The sequence below is a fragment of the Bicyclus anynana genome, chromosome 5, assembly GCF_947172395.1.
Source record: "Bicyclus anynana chromosome 5, ilBicAnyn1.1, whole genome shotgun sequence".
NCBI lineage: Eukaryota > Metazoa > Arthropoda > Insecta > Lepidoptera > Nymphalidae > Bicyclus > Bicyclus anynana.
The window spans coordinates 9,862,014-9,878,613 of NC_069087.1; the positions used below are offsets into that span (position 1 = coordinate 9,862,014).

The window sequence follows — 16,600 nt, forward strand, 5'->3', positions numbered from 1 at the left end:
GCATCAAATCTGAGGCGGACAAATGTGCATTTAGTCTGAATTTCATTTAGTCGCTTATTAAACAACGAAAACTATTTAAACACGTCATATTATTTACCTAAATATTGTCTACAATGTTGTAATATATATTGTCTACAATGTCGTTATACATAAAACTATATATATTGATAAATATATAATGTAAGTAAACACAAAATTGCGCATGTGTGCGCTCAGTGGAGTCGCTAAATTCGGATCACTATTTGCGGTGATTTTATAGGCACGTAACATATCCGTAGTTTATGATTATCATTGCCCGCCACGATACTCCAATGAAGATTGGCAGGCTTATTGTGATAAAGCTATATTCTTAAACGACCACTAAGCTATCAGATATTATGACCGTGACCGACACCACTTAACGTGCTCTCCGAAGCACGGGGGTTTAACACCACCAAATTCCCAACTCGCGGCTGAGAATTTGTTCTGAAAACTTCTTAGAATAAAGAAAAACTCAGTACTTATCTCAAATATTCAAACCAAACTCGCCCCAGGATTCAAACCAAGGACCTCGTGATCCCAAACCGCATAGGCTAACCACTGGACCAAGGAGCCGAAGCTTCAGTACAAAGACTTTTTTATATAGGAGATTATGAATGTGTTGATTGTGAAAATAAATGAGTAGGTACAGAAATCAGACAATATCCGTACATTATTTAAAATAAAATATAAGGAAATATAACTACAACTACAAAATTAAAATAAATTAAAATGAAAACTAATACCTAGAAATATTTATCAAAATTTGCCGCCCTTGGTAGGGTGCTCATCACGCAGGCAGCATTCCCGCGCTGAATTGCGATTGAAATTCTTTGCGCGAGAAAGCTGCCCGCCCGGGGGTCGCCTATTGCCTCTCTGAGGCGTTTGCTGATCTCCTTGTGGAGAGTCTGAGCGCTCCTGCCCCACGGGCCTAGTGTCTCGACGCCAAACGGGACGAATTCATATTGGGCGCCCAGACAACTGTATTTTAAAAATGTTTTATGTTCATTTTGTTTTTTTTTAATTGATTTCATAAACTGTTTTAAAAGTAAATAAGTGCACCCATAAATTTACGATTTGATACAAGATGAAAATAAAATTAAAAGCAAAAATTTTCATTTAAAATTGCCGCTGTTTTAGTTCTAAAATATTCCGTTTGCGAAAATAGTAGCGCTGCTATATCCAACGTTTTCGTGTATGTACCTTCACTTCACAGATTATTAGATACTACGTACACTTCTTCTCTTTGGAGTTTGTATCTTTGCACTGGACCAACGAGGCAAACAAACGCCATTCTTTTTTACATTTCTATAATTTGTAGACTGTATTTCTATAATTTTGGTGGTATAAATTGACTTTGAATTGACGTCTTTGATGACACAGACGATACGTCGCGTAGTATACAATCTGTGCACAGACGTCAATAAATTAATTGATCTCAAATCTGTCAAAACTCAAAAATTTTAAATATTTAACAAAAATAAATCAAAAATCAAAATATTATCCAAGTAATATTTCGTTGCAGTGTGTATATTAAAAATGTGTTCTTTTACTGCAGAATGGTTTAAATTTACAATAATTACCTAGTGAACTCTCAAGTTTTAACGAGACTGACCACACAGCATCAAAATGAGCAGCAACTCCCTTTTGTTTTCAATTAATAATGAAGGCAAGGTTTACGCTCTTTCTACTAGTGGCTCTTGTTGGAGAGAATTTATGTATCTTGGTTTAGAGTTCAAAACGTTATCTGCAGTTCCGCATTTTCTATGGGCGGTGGGTGGTGACCGGCAAATTTATCTACATGTTCATGGATTAGAGATACCTATTCGAGTTAAAGAAGAGTCTTACGAAAACGAAAGATGGCTTCCATTGGAGGGTTTTAGCGGGAGACTTCTGCCTACAGATCGTTACCATTTTTCTTCTCAGGATGGGACAAAAGATAGATCCATAGACTGCATAAGACTACCTTCTATGGCATGGCAATGGGAAGGCGATTGGCAACTTGAACTTACTTTAGATGGTCAGCCGTTAGATCATGATGGTTGGACTTATGCGGTAGATTTTCCTGCTCAGTTTGGAACAGTCAAACAGTGGAAATCTTGTGTAAGAAGAAGAAAATGGATTCGGTATAGAAAGTTTAGTGCTATGAATTCTTGGTGCGCCATAGCACCTCTGCATAAAGATCCTACTCAAGAACCATTTATTGATGTCAGTATTGGGGGTAACCAAATACCCTATGCTACGCCTGGCACCTTGTCTGTATGGTCTATAACAGCCCATGGCCGGGTCATGTACAGAGCAGGTGTCAGTACAACATCTCCAGAAGGACTAAAATGGATTAATGTCAGTATTCCACCAAATTGTGACATTAAACAAATATCAGTGGGACCCACTGGCTTAGTTTGGGCTCTTCTGTGGACCGGGAGGGCCATAGTCAGAAAAGGCATAAACAAGGATTGTTTAACAGGTGAAGCTTGGCTGGAAGTGAAGTCACCTGCTGAAACTAAATTGACATCTGTAGCTGTAGGCTTCAATGCAGTTTGGGCTGTCAGTTCTGATTCTAGAGTGTGGTTCAGAAAAGGTATTGAAGGACATGCAGTAGGACATTCAGAGACTGCTGCAATGGGCAGTGGTTGGTTAGAAATCAATGGCAATATGTTGCATATTTCGGTTGGAATTAATGATCAAGTTTTCGCAATTGGAGAATCCAATAAAGGTGTATACTGGCGCAGTGGCATAACACCTGCAGAGCTCACAGGCAAAAGATGGAGAATGGTGCAGGCAAATATGCAGCTGAGTCGAACATCAAGCACAGCTAGTATCATATCATCTACATCAAATCCTAAACATCACAGTCTCAGTTTACTGAATGAAAATACTGTAGAACTAAAGACAAATATCAATTTACGCAACTCATGGGAAGAGTCACACTCTGCACCTATTGAAAACACTTTGCCTTTGAAGCCATCAAAAGAATTGAAACCTAAAAAAAATGTCAATATAGAAAATATTGATTTAACAGGCAAAAGCTATGAAACCACACTGAAAAATCCTAGAGCTTGGAGTCCAGTGAGAAGTGTAGGCTCAGTAGTTGGCATGGAAGCTCAACCAGATAGTGATAGTAGTGTGTTTGATGTAGATTCAGGAATGTACTTTGATGAAGAAGTTAGCCAAGCAGCCTGGGGCACTTGTGATGCCACCTGGACCTTTATAGAAGCTGGTGCTTGCGCTATTGACACTATTCAAGTTCCCCACTGGTTTTCTGATTCAAAAAATGTACATAATTCTGACATAACAGCAAAATGGAGATTGGAAATATTAGAAAATTTGAAAAATGGAAACAATTTCAATATTGACTTAAGTAATTTTGGCTTGGCTATAGAAGAAAAGGGTTGGACCCGGAGCTGTGAGGCGAGGCTCGTTGGGGAAAAGAAGTGTGGTGAAGATTGTATTTTGTCACTGTATTGGCATGCTATAGAAAATTCTGGAACTTTGTCTGTATTTCAACCTGATGGTACCATAAAGTTTATATTAAATTTAGAAGAAATTACAAGCATAATTACATCCTCTGAACCTGGGTGTCCAAGGATTACTTTAACAATCCCTAATCAAAGTGAAAAGTTTATAAAAATTCAATTTATCTCAGAAATGGAACAGGAAGAATGGTTCAGTGTTTTGATAGACATATCATCACAACTAAATGGATTGTCTGGGAAACCATCAAACAGCTCTATATGGATGGTAACTAATTCTGGAGATGTGCTTAATTTTGATCCAATTGTAATACAAAGCAACATAGACAAACAAGGTTCATATGTAAAAGACTATAGGGTATTTGGTAAAGATATACTTACAGGTTATACTAATACATTGTACAACAACTTTCCACCTGGAAGTGAACTCAAAGTTGTGGGATGTTTAGATGATGAAATTAATAGATTTCATATCAATCTGCAAGGTCCAGAAGTTCAGAAACAGAGACATAAAATTGAAACAGAGGTGTTAGATATACCTTTACACTTCAATGCCAGATTTGATGAATCTACAGTTGTCTGTAACACAAAGAAAGCAGGTCATTGGGATTATGAAGAGCGACACCCGCTACCATTTCGACCTGGCCATGAGTTCACAATAACAATTACTTGTGCTGAGAAAGAATTTATCATAAAAATAAATGACTCACAGTTTTGCACCTATAAACATAGATTAAGCCCAGAAAGTATTACATCTGTTTTAGTATTAGGTCCTCTTAAGCTATATACCCTTGAGTATTTTTCAAGGACTGCCATTATTGGCCCCAATGAAATGATTTGGCGAACAATCGGAGGATACCTGAAAAAAGTGGAAACTTGCCAAAATGGAATTGTTTGGGGAATAACACATGATCATAGAGCATGGGTTTACACTGGTGGGTGGGGTGGTGGAATACTTAAAGGTAATTATCCTGTTAAACTGAGAAAAAAATCTATATAAGTTATTATTCCTAATATATAAAAAAATTAATACAGATATCCCTTGGTCACGCCATCACATATGTTTGATATTGTCAGGCGAAGGTTCTTATGACAGAAAAAATTAAAAAAATGGAAGGGTAGGGTAGGGGTAGTTGAAAGTTTACATTGAGTTACTCGCGGAGGAAGTCGCTGGCGTCCGCTAGTTCCTAATAAAATATTTAATCAGATGAATAATATCATACTGACATAAATGATGATAAATTTTACAGGAATTGGCGGAAACGAAGGTATTCATGCAATGACAGACACACAAACCTACTGTGTATATGAAAACCAACGATGGAATCCTCTGTCTGGTTACACCTCCACTGGACTTCCTACTGATCGCTATATGTGGAGTGATGTTACAGGGAAACATAAAAGAACTAGAGAACATACTAAATTGCTTAATTGTCATTGGCATTGGGTAAGATCAATTTAAAGATTTATATAAATATACCAAAATTTTGAATACATCTCATGGAAACCCTGAATCATTTACAAATATTTTAATCACTTTATCTTACTGAAAACTGATAACTTCATTTAATAAGTATTTAAAAACTGTTGCCTTTTTAAAAGATTATCAACCATTATACACAACAATTTCTATTAAAAAAAAAAACAGAAAAGTACTAAAAACCCTATATGTTTTGTATTTTTCTGGCAGTTCACATACTAATATTTATAAATCTAACTTGAAGAATAACAGACTTGCCATACAAATTTTTAACCCCTATTTCACTCCCTTTTATTTTCACAACAAAAAGTATCCTAGGACATTCTTTGTATATGAGTTAATGCCAATTTTAATTTCAACTAATTAATTAATTAAAAAAAAATTATCAGAAAAGACTAAAAAAAATTGCTTTAAGTATTGATTACATAGTGGCAATTTTAATTTAAGTATGGTACAAAGTATGTACATTTATATCTAACCATTATGTTGGTAGACACATCCCAATCTGTTGAATGGTTGATGATAGGTTAATACATGATTCACATTAATTATCGCGTAAATAACAAGGATAACATTGTTAAAAGTAAATGTATTACAGATATCAGAATGGATGGTTGATTACAACACTCCAGGTGGAGTTGATAATGAAGGATGGCAGTATGCAACAGATTTCCCTGCACCATACCATGGAAAAAAAGTTTTTACAGATTGTGTTCGTCGTAGGAGATGGTATCGTAAAGCTCAACTTGTCACAGAGGGGCCATGGATACGTGCAGGTAGCACAGCTCTACTAGATATATCATTATGGGTTAGTATGTCTTACTTGCTACTGTCATAACATTGCAATGTCGTTCATATATGTGACTCAACTCACCTGCTTATAGTCCTGATTTCTGCAATCAGAAATCCCAAGAACAAATAAAAACCACACATGTTAAGGATAAAAGTTCAAAATCTTCATCAAAGTTGAGCCCTTCATTTATAAGAAAGCCAATAAAATTTATAACATTTATTTCAGGCACATGAAAAAACAGCTTCTGTTTGGGCTATAACCATGGCTGGTGAAGCTATATACAGGACTGGAGTTACAAACACTACCCCAGCGGTAATATACTTGTGTATTATCTAATTATATTATGTGATATTACTGATGACAATCTAGTTAAGGTAACATCTATGGTATTTATAGGGTCTTCATTGGGAACACATCAACAGCCCCCACAGCTTTGTATCAATCAGTATATGCAATGGGGTTATATGGGCTGTTGGTCGTAAAGGAGAACTTTTTTACCGAGAAAGTGTTTCTGAAGAAAATCGAGGAGGTGTTAACTGGAAGTTAATAGAAACCCCAAAATGTGCATTAACCTTTAATCCCAAGGCAGGCAGTGGGGCCAAATTAGTATCACTGACAAACAATGCTGCTTGGGTTGTGCTTACAAATGGGGTTATAGCTGTGAGAACAGAAGTTTCAATACAACAACAAGAGGGTAGACATTGGAAATACTTAACTGGTAAGTGTTTTGTTTGAGGAAGGAAAACTCGACTTATTTTTATATAGGAGACTACATAATCACACTATTATTATAAAAGCTACTGATGCGATTTCGATGAAAATTTAAGAACGGAAATAGATTTCACTCTGGATTAACACATTTCATCCTGGAATAAACCATGGTTCTTTTGTGAAAAACTGAATTCCACGCAGACGAAGTTGCGAGCGTTCTCTAGTTTAAAATAGATAAGTTATGAAATACATGCGTTTTCTACCTTCATTTCTAAATTGTTTGTTGGTGCATTAGTGCACATCAAGATGACTTTAGTATACATAAATAATTTCTTTAAATATTCTTCATCATCTTTCATCTAATCGGCCAATGGATGTCCACTATGAAACATAGGTCTAGTCCTAGTAAGGACTTCCACAACACAAGTCCTGGATGGACTCTTGAAGCGCTGGATGAATGATGCTCATAAAAACCATTACCTACTATAAAAAAACGCAATATACGAGTATGTTGAATTAATTTATTTGTAATATTTTTAGATTGCGAGGTACCATTCAGGCATGTGTCATGTATGGATCATGAAGTGTGGGCAGTGCAGAACGATGGTACTGTCCACCGAAGACTTGGAGTGACCGAGCACAACGCGGCAGGCATATCTTGGCAGCTGATTCACTGTGGACCCATAGTTCATGTCTCCGCTAGAGGATCCAACGTTTATTAATTCTATATTTATCATTAAAGGCTCATTTAGTGCTTATGATCATCTATTGAATGTATACGACACGCATTGTTGTATTAAGGGGGATTTATATTTGGCTGACGTGACGCCACGTGTCGTGTCATGACGTGATGGCAAGTGTTTACAGTAGTGTGTCGTGTTCTGACGCATCAGGACATTTTGAATCAGTACAACCGCAGCTCTTGAAGAGCTCAAACGTCAGCGTCACAATACAGCACTGCCGCGCGCGCACATTAAGCCGGATTTATATTTGTCTGACGAGTCGTGTCATGATGCGTCAGAACAGAATCGGTATCATACATTTTGTATGATAACGTTTACAATTATGTGTTGTGACATATCGTGATGGCTTCCGATGCGTCGCATACAAAATGTATGTAACCGATTCTGTTCTGATGCGTCACAACACGACACGTCAGATAAATGTAAATCCGCCTTTAATCTGACGTGTCGTGATGACGTCGTTTTAGCTCCCAACCCTCCGCTCCCTCCGCTCTGACGCGAACCGGGATCGGGTCTGATGCGACACATCAGAAGCCATCACATGTCACAACACATAAGTGTAAACGTTGCCATACAAAATGTATGATACCGATTCTGTTCTAATACGTCACGACACGACACGTCAGACAAATGTGATTCCCCCTTTAGGATACTCTTTACGAATTTTTTGATACTCATTTTTTAAACACATTCCTTTATATTTTATATTGTGATAATTAATTTAGTTTTATTTTAAGATATTTTTTTCGAATCCCAAAGTTAAGACTAAAACATTTAGCATAAGCAAATTTCCAAAAGGAGCCAAAGTAATTTTTTATTTATTACTTAATTTTATGATTATTATTAGTTATAGCTCTACTGTACTTTTACAACATATTGCTCTAATTATAAGTTAAAAGCCAGTGAACTCTCAATAATGTCTAGTCATAATCATTATTTTTTAAAGTTCCTTTGCAATGTATTAAAATATCACGTTAACCACGTACGAATTTTCTTAATTGATGTTAGCATTGGCTTAGATTCCTAAAATAAATTTCTGTACTCTGGATTTGTTAGTCTTTATTTATACCCAATTCAGAAGAAATTTTATAATAATTACATTGAATAACTCTTATTTTATAATGAATAGTAAGTAGGTACATTAAAGTTAACCATATGCCGTATCATAATGGGAGGGGGATTTGGCGCACAAACTTACATTCAACAAGTGATACTGTCGACTTGTTTATAAGTTCAGTTTCGTGCACCATAGATCTGATACACGCCACTTTAAGGCATAACAGGCAATGCTTGCTGCAATAGCTATTACCCATAGCTGGGCACTGTTAATCAAATAGTTAACTTCGTTAATCGTTAATCCGCTACAAAAAAAGTTAGCTTCGTTAAACGTTAAAGCGTTTCATTTCGGAAGAATTAACGCAAGTTAACGTTAATCGTTAATCCGTTAATATGACCGTGTAAAAGTGCATTTTTATATCATTGTGTAAGATCACCATTGGAAAAATGAGGATGAGCACTGAGGAAAAGTGCCATAATTTGTTTTTTATTGATTTTATCTATAATTTTAACCTAAATATAGTATTTTGTTGATTTTTTTGGAAAAATAAACAAATAACCTTTCAGAAAAATTCATTGTTTTTATGTATAGTGTTTAATATTTAAAATAGGTAAATAAATCAAATCAAGGATGACTACTGGGTAGGTACTTTATTGGATTAACGATTAACGGACTTCTCCATATTAACGGAAGTTAACGTGTCCGTTAACATTTTTAAAAGTTAATCCGTTAATCAAAATTTTAACTTCGTTAATTAACGATTAACGAGTTAATGCCCAGCTATGCTATTACCTAGCATGCAACCAAGTGAAAAGAAATAGACAAAAATGACAATATGTCGTCCCATGGCGGTGGATCCCAGTCCCATCTTTACTCTATGCCCATCTCTTTAGTGCCAACGCAATGAAAGCGATAACGGTAATTCAAGTTGCGCCGCCATTCGTTAAAATTTGTCAATTTCCGTTCACGAGATAATATGTCGTTGGTCGCATCGCAGTATATGGTTGGCACATACAGAACTAAATGGAAAATAATCAATAAAAGTCAATGTAGGCTTAAAGTGCATACTGGACACAGCTATTCACACACTCATTATATTTATACAGGATGCTCGGGAGTAATTCCCATAACTCTAGGGTTATTGTTTAAGGAAAATTAATTAAAAATGTTGAAGGAACGTGTGTTCTAAAATGAATATTTTCGGAGTAAATAATATTTGTTTTGTAAATAGATCTCAAAAAGTGTCCCACACATCCTTACAATAATGACTTATTTATATTTTTAAAGCAACATTGTCACTTTGTTACCTAAAGGCGTGTGTTACATGGATATTATTTGAATTACCATGTATGAAAACAAAATTATTTTTTCATGTAGGTAAAAAAATATAAGTTATTCAGTTCAGTCCTATATATGTAGCCTCAAACTTTAGTTATGAGAAATACTCCCGAGCACCCTGTATATTTATAGCCAGCAGCCCAGCAGTAGGAATCTTGAAGCTTTGTGTATGCCTACAAAATTTTGAAGAGTGCAATCATTGATAAAGAATAGTCTCCTTAAGCGCAATATTCAGTATTGGTTCATACTAATGTATTTTTAAATATTGTTTTCAATCAAACAATTTTCTAATTTTACACGTACTAATATATTAAATTTACGGTTTACAACAAATAATCTAGTTCATATCTAATAAAGTGATTGTTTGGATCGTTATGTATTCTGGGGTACCCGGCGACGAGGGCGTCCTGTCCGCCGATGTACAGTGTGTTGTATATCTTCCAATAGACGTCGCGAACTTTCCTCGCTGGATGAAACAAGCCCTGAAATACAATAATAAGAGTTATTTTTCATCATAAAAATATACTCAGGGGCACAAATATCCGCCCACTTTAATATACCCGCGTCACATTAAAGAGGGCGGATCAATGTGCTTCTGAGTATATATAATTAATTTTGAAAATTGGTTTGAGAGTAAAAAGAAAGTATGCAAATGTTTTTTTATTTATTTACTAGCACACGCCATGCGGTTTCACCCGTTTAGTTCCCGTTCAGAAAAATATAGCCCTATCGTCATAAGGCAAAATGTAGATTAGTAACTATGAAATATTTTTTTAAAAATCAAAATTGATTTATTTCAAGAGTCTTAGTTTACAAGCACTTTTTCAAATCAGTCCAGTAGTTTCAGAGTCTATTTAATGCAGACAAACAAACAATTAAATCTTCCCTATTTAAATATTAGTATAATAAAACATTATTGTTCATCAATTTTAATCTATTTAATAAAATGAAACAGTAAAAATGTTAACCAACTAGGTGGACTGAGGCTGGATGCTGGCGGCTCAAGACCCTTGTTGTTTGGAAGTCCATGCAAGAGACCTGACGGCCTCCGTGGCGCAGTGGTATGCGCGGTGGATTTACAAGACGGAGGTCCTGGGTTCGATCCCCGGCTGGGCCGATTGAGGCTTTCTTAATTGGTCCAGGTCTGGCAGGTGGGAGGCTTCGGCCGTCGCTAGTAAGCACCCTACCGACAAAGACGTACCGCCAAGCGATTTAGCGTTCCGGTACAATGTCGTGTAGAAACCGAAAGGAGGGTGGATTTCATCTTACTCCTAACAAGTTAATGATGAATGATGATAGCAAAAGTATTGATACCTGTAAGGCATATTGCAGTATCTTGATAGGTCCAAGAGCGACCCTCATGCCCTCCACAGCGTCCATGAAGGCCTGCACGAGATGGGGCGAGGTCTCGAATATGTTCGGCCACACGTGGTTCAGCAAGTGCACGAGAGCGTCCTCGCAGCCGAAGCCGTACACGCCGAGCGCCATGTGCTTTATTGCTGCGCATGCGGTTTGTCGGTGAACGAGATCCCTGTAACAACAATATTTCTATATTAAACTAGTGGAACCAGTCAAGCTTCGCTTTGACTTATGCGCACTTCTTCCCTACCCTAAGCCCCACCCTACCCCTACCCCTTGACTCTTTAAGCGTTCCTATGGGAATGGGTTGTTTTTATACTTTTCCCGGCAATGATTCTAATTTTTCTCACCTTTTAAACCTCCCCTATACCTCCACCAACATTCCAATAGAAACGTGTAAACGCAGCACAAAACATAGATGGCGGCGTTTTGATTTTGTAGTAATGCCTACTAATAATTAACCTATCTCAACTTTTGTGTTGCCATGCCAATTTTGCATTTTTTTATGTTAATTTCGAGCAGGGAAAAAAAGTATTTCTTTAAAAATAAGGACTGCATAAAAATAATGTATACACGATACCTAAGTACACCCTTAAGGGCCGGACGGTATTTCCTATAACACACTGTATATAGATTAGTACTTTCCATTCCCATGGGAATATGGGAATAAAATATAGCCCATGTTACTCCCTGATAATGTAACTTTCTACAAATTAAAGAATTTTTTACATTACCACCCTTAAAATGAAGGCTACGACCCTGTCAAGAGTGTAGCGACAAAGATAGTTCTTTCTATTGTAAAAATAAAAATACTGAGACTAGTCCCAACAAAAAAAACTGAAAATTAAATTTATACCTATCCATAAGAGCATCCTCAAGCAGGGGACAGACAGCATAAATATAATCTTTCCCCATCTCTCCAATATATTCAAACAAGAATGACAATGATTTGAGTACTCCATTTTGCACATTCAACTCTGGCACTCTGTACTCATTCATGAGAGCTGGCAGCACTGTGAAGGGAGAACAGGTTTCTGCCACTATAGCAATGGCGACTGTTGTGCACACTCTGCAATGAGAAAAGAAAAACATTAATTAGAACATTCGAGCAACTTCTAAAGTGTTTTTCAGATAGCATGAGTATGGTAACAGTTGTCTGTATGACATTCATAAATAATATATGATATAAACGAACCTAAGACACCGTCTATTCACACTGCCCAGCAGGTGGCTAGAGACACTTAGTCCTTTTCATGAAAGAAGTCCCCCAGACGCGGCGCTAATGTCTTAATGGCGCTCTTTGTCATTTGGTAATGGCGGTCTTAATGTCATTTGTGTAAGGGCAGCTATACTTAAATTGAGTATTTCATTACAAATTGATACTGTCCGATCGAATTAGTTTTACGGCCAAAACCGAAACCGAATTTCAGTTTCAGCCTCAGTTTCGTCCTCGAAACCAAAACTTGCACAAAAGGTCACTTTTTCGTATCAAAGAAACAAAGTTAGTTAAATCTTTGAATATCTTAAAATTTAATATGAAGCCCCATAGACCGACCGGTCATCTGGGGGGGCCCGTACCTTTCTACTCCCATGGTTATGTCAAATGAAAGCTTATTTTATGCTTAATTTAACTGTATCAAGTTGCCGTTGGTCTAGTTTATGGTTTTCTAGATTTTGTATGGAAAATGTATTTGGCCGCAATTTAACTAGGCAACCTATTTGCAATGTACTGTGTAACAATGTGAAATGTTATAAGTGCGAAAGTTTGCCTATCTGTCTGTTACCTTTTTCACGGTTAAGCCGATTTAGAGTAATTTTGGTACAGTGATAAATGGAATAAAAAAATATATAGATAGAAAAAATCAAATTGAAAGGTCTATATCTATACTTAATATTATAAAGCTGAAGAGTTTGTTTATTTGAACGCGCTAATCTCAGGAACTACTGGTCCGGTTTGAAAAATTATTTCAGCTTTAGATAGCCCATTTATCAAGGAAGGCTTTATATTATTCTCGTATTCCTACTGGAACGGGAACCACGCGGGTGAAACCGCGCGGCGTCAGAAGTTATGTCTAAACTAATAAAGGCTATAAGTTGATAGAATGGATTAAATTCACAAATTTATTTATTTTACCTGTTTTGTCGTTCCTGTACTTTTAAATTGTTTAATAGGGTAGCCAGTACATCGTGGGGTCCAATCGCTTTAGCAATGTAACCGAATGTGTTGACAGTTGCTCGTCTGATAGCTTTCTTGTGTGCTTTTAACAACTCCAACAGTTCAAAGCATATCCTCATCCATTCCCTGGCCGAGACAAACTCTGGCCCTCTGTCTGCAATACGTCCGACTAGATCAATGCAATTTTCTTGCACTTTTTCATGTCTGTAAAATTACAAAATTAATTATTTATTAATATAATAAAATGCCTCGTATAAATTAATGCAATTTCCGAAAGAAGCACGGGAAAAAACTCTATTTCAATACTAAAACTGTATGATTTAATCGGCTTTAGTTAATGCATCACTGTATTGACACCGCCTTGAAAGTGATCAGAAGGTAGCACATACGATGTTATTTTTCGCTTTTTAGTTTATTTTTGTGATTTTGAAATTGGTTTAATGTTTTTGTTAAAAAGATTTTATTTTTCTGTTTTTAGTGTCCTAGCATAGTGAGCGAAAGCGCCACAGTACGGGCAATTTTGTTATTTTAATTTTAACATAAAATCACTAAACAGATTTTCATGAAAATTAAATGGGACTAATCTGAAAGTATACACTTTCAAACAAAACAAGAATTTTTTAATTGGTTAAGACAAAGTTATGAGGTAGAAAACATTAAAAAAAAAACATACGCGACGAATTGAGAACCTCCTCCTTTTTAGAAGTCGGTTAAAAAACAAACAACTCATAATACCTGTTTTTCAAAATGGGTGTCAATCTGGGCAGGAGATCTTTGATGGGCGGCGTCATCTTTGTCATACCTATAACATTGACAATAGCTTTCAGAGCTCCCAGGATAGACCCGAGCACCTCTGGATATTCTTCACCCAAGTATTCATAAAGTACAACGCCAAGATGACCCATGAGTTTTTCCTGTTGAAAGAAATAATTAATTATTATCAAACATCCATATAGCTAATTGTTACTTTTGGCAGCTGTACATGCTAAAAAATTAAAATTAATAATTAAAAAAAATATTCTAAAAAGTATAATAAGACACAAATACAACTAAAACTTCATCTAAATACATCAATCTCCTATTAAAAAGTGGATGCACAATCAGCGACCAAAAAACGTGCCCACACAATGAGTGCCAAACACAACTTCTTGGCACTCAATTCAATCTATATTTAAAGGCCTTTAGGTATAATTTTCCTAATTCTAAAACTGTCAAAGCAAAATTGGGCAATTTTTAAGTGAAATTTTCTACATGACTGTGCGTCATTTTATTTAGGTCAATGTCTAAATAACATCAATACCGAACCTCCCTTTTTTGATGTCGGTTAAACATGACTATCATTGAGTACTTCAGAGTAGAGTTGTTACAAGAAAAATGGAAGAGTTTACATTTCAAAGATTTCAGTTTATACAAACTTTTTTTTCTTTTATAAAACTTACATACCTCTTGGCAAGTTTTCATGACCACAGCAATACGTGAGATAAGATCGGCAGCCTGTTGGCGGACCTTCGCAGACTTGTTGTTCATGCGCCACAGAATGATACCACAGATCTGTGGCAGGTACGGCTTCACTCGCTTACCCAGCTGATTTACTATTGTGCCAAAGCCATTCAGCATAACAACATCCTAAAAGAAATTAAATATATAGAATAGAATAGAAATAAATAGATTAACACATAACTACATAATTACTTAAATCTAATTACTTATATTTGTTAATACTATATTTAATATTTATATACACTAGCGGACGCCCACGGCTTCGTTCACGAGATGTTTTCGCGCGTAGATTTTTTCAGGATAAAAGTAACCTATAAGTTATTCAATAACTTTCTATATCTACTTGTGTAAGTCTCATTAAAATCAAAATACAAAATTTAAATTTATATAAATAATCCAGCCATTCGCTAACTTGCATTTTGCTAAATCGGGGACACTTTTAAATAAGCTTGTTTATTTATTTATTTTTCATTTATTTGTACACCACATTTATACAGTGAAATAAATAAAAAATACAAGCGATACAGTAACATAACAAGAATTAGGATACAAGAGGCGGCCTTATCTTTTCTGTTAATAAGCACTTGAGAAAACGGTTATTTTGATATCACAGACAGACACTTCAATATTATTTATACGTATTGATGACGATTATGGTGCATTAAATCCTCACCTCAGTAGTTTGTTCTTGGAAGGCATAAAGAATTCCGTCAATCAAAGCCTCTTCAAGCTTGGAGTCGATATCAGCGGCGCCCAAGTTTGCTAAAATCTTCTCAATGGATTCCATTACCATCTTTCTGTATTGCTCGTTGTCGTCTTTTAGATCGTCCACGATTCTGTTTATGATTTCTGATGCACCGACCTAAAAATGATACATACAGGAAGAAATTTTTTTTAGTACGGATATTTTTATATTTTGTACATAAACAAAATTTAATGAACACGTATTTTTTCTTTTTTTTTTTAACTCAAAAATAACAAAGTTATCGTTAGCTAAAGTTATTTACGTTTAAACAGAATTTGAGGGTCACCCTATCGCTGTACTAGGTAATAGGCAACTACAAAATCAGCTGGTAGGTAGGTTAGCGAGCGCCCGCGCCGAGGGCCGTTGACCTTTGTGCGTTTATTTTATTTTTGTTTGAGACCTATTATTTTTATAATAATTAAAGGTCGTCACTTTTGAGCTGAGTACCGATATACCTTTCATACTTTATTGAGCTTAGAACCATCAATAATGCCTGAAGTGCATGCGTAATAATAATAATAATAAAATCTATGAACTTTCGATTGAAATAATGAAATACAAATGATGATTATTATTACGCAAACTTTTGCATTAAAGGCGTATTTAAAAAAATGTAATCAGCATATTTACATTCATCAATGATATCTACTTACTAAGTTTGTTTTTGTTAATTTGAAAATTTTAATCACTGTATTTTAACAATTGTTCGAAATGAAGTCCATTCCTTTCAAGGCACAACCGAGCACGTTTTAATAAAATTTTCATTTAGTTTATTTAAAACACTTGTTCCTCACATTCGGCACTGCGGGGTTCAGGATTCCTTGGGCTCGTGGCCTAGGAACACTCACTCGTACATTGTGCAAGCTGCACGAAGGCGTTTTTTGCTGAGCCCCATTTCGTAATAGTCGCGATTTGAAAATCCCGACATAGTAAATGCGCAAGCGACGGCAGATTGTCTGTCACTGGTCGCCCATCGGCAATTCGGTAGGCGTCCTCAGGGATATTTCGATCCCCTCACCTCTGCCACCCCCGTCAGTCAAAGCCGAAGCGATATGCCTACGGCCGGTATTTCTTTGTCGGCGTTTTACAAAGTGCCGGCAGCATTTGCGCAGTTTGTTTGGTAATGTGTCCATTATTTTGTTATTTCTGAGACATAAATTGATAAAAAAAAATTACATAAAATGTATCGAACTGTTTGTAGATTTAT

General features: G+C 36.0%; 2 protein-coding genes across 2 annotated transcripts in view; one reads left to right on the top strand and one right to left on the bottom strand.

Annotated features, from left to right (window-relative positions):
- Positions 1 to 8,266, top strand: LOC112052684 (tectonin beta-propeller repeat-containing protein). The gene is made up of 6 exons (XM_024091865.2): positions 1 to 4,453; positions 4,742 to 4,938; positions 5,570 to 5,779; positions 5,990 to 6,076; positions 6,161 to 6,482; positions 7,016 to 8,266. The coding sequence occupies exons 1-6, from the start codon at positions 1,648 to 1,650 to the stop codon at positions 7,195 to 7,197; spliced, it is 3,804 nt and encodes a 1,267-aa protein (XP_023947633.2). The 5' UTR covers positions 1 to 1,647; the 3' UTR covers positions 7,198 to 8,266.
- LOC112052674 (splicing factor 3B subunit 1) overlaps positions 8,261 to 16,600 on the bottom strand; it is a 21,549-nt gene continuing 13,209 nt past the window's right edge. The window contains exons 15-21 of the mRNA XM_052881659.1: positions 15,322 to 15,510; positions 14,592 to 14,774; positions 13,884 to 14,062; positions 13,107 to 13,352; positions 11,829 to 12,041; positions 10,928 to 11,144; positions 8,261 to 10,095 (exon numbers count right to left, since the gene is read on the bottom strand). Coding sequence (XP_052737619.1) covers positions 9,937 to 10,095; positions 10,928 to 11,144; positions 11,829 to 12,041; positions 13,107 to 13,352; positions 13,884 to 14,062; positions 14,592 to 14,774; positions 15,322 to 15,510 — 1,386 coding nt within the window. The 3' untranslated portion in view covers positions 8,261 to 9,936. The remainder of the gene's footprint in view (positions 10,096 to 10,927; positions 11,145 to 11,828; positions 12,042 to 13,106; positions 13,353 to 13,883; positions 14,063 to 14,591; positions 14,775 to 15,321; positions 15,511 to 16,600) is intronic.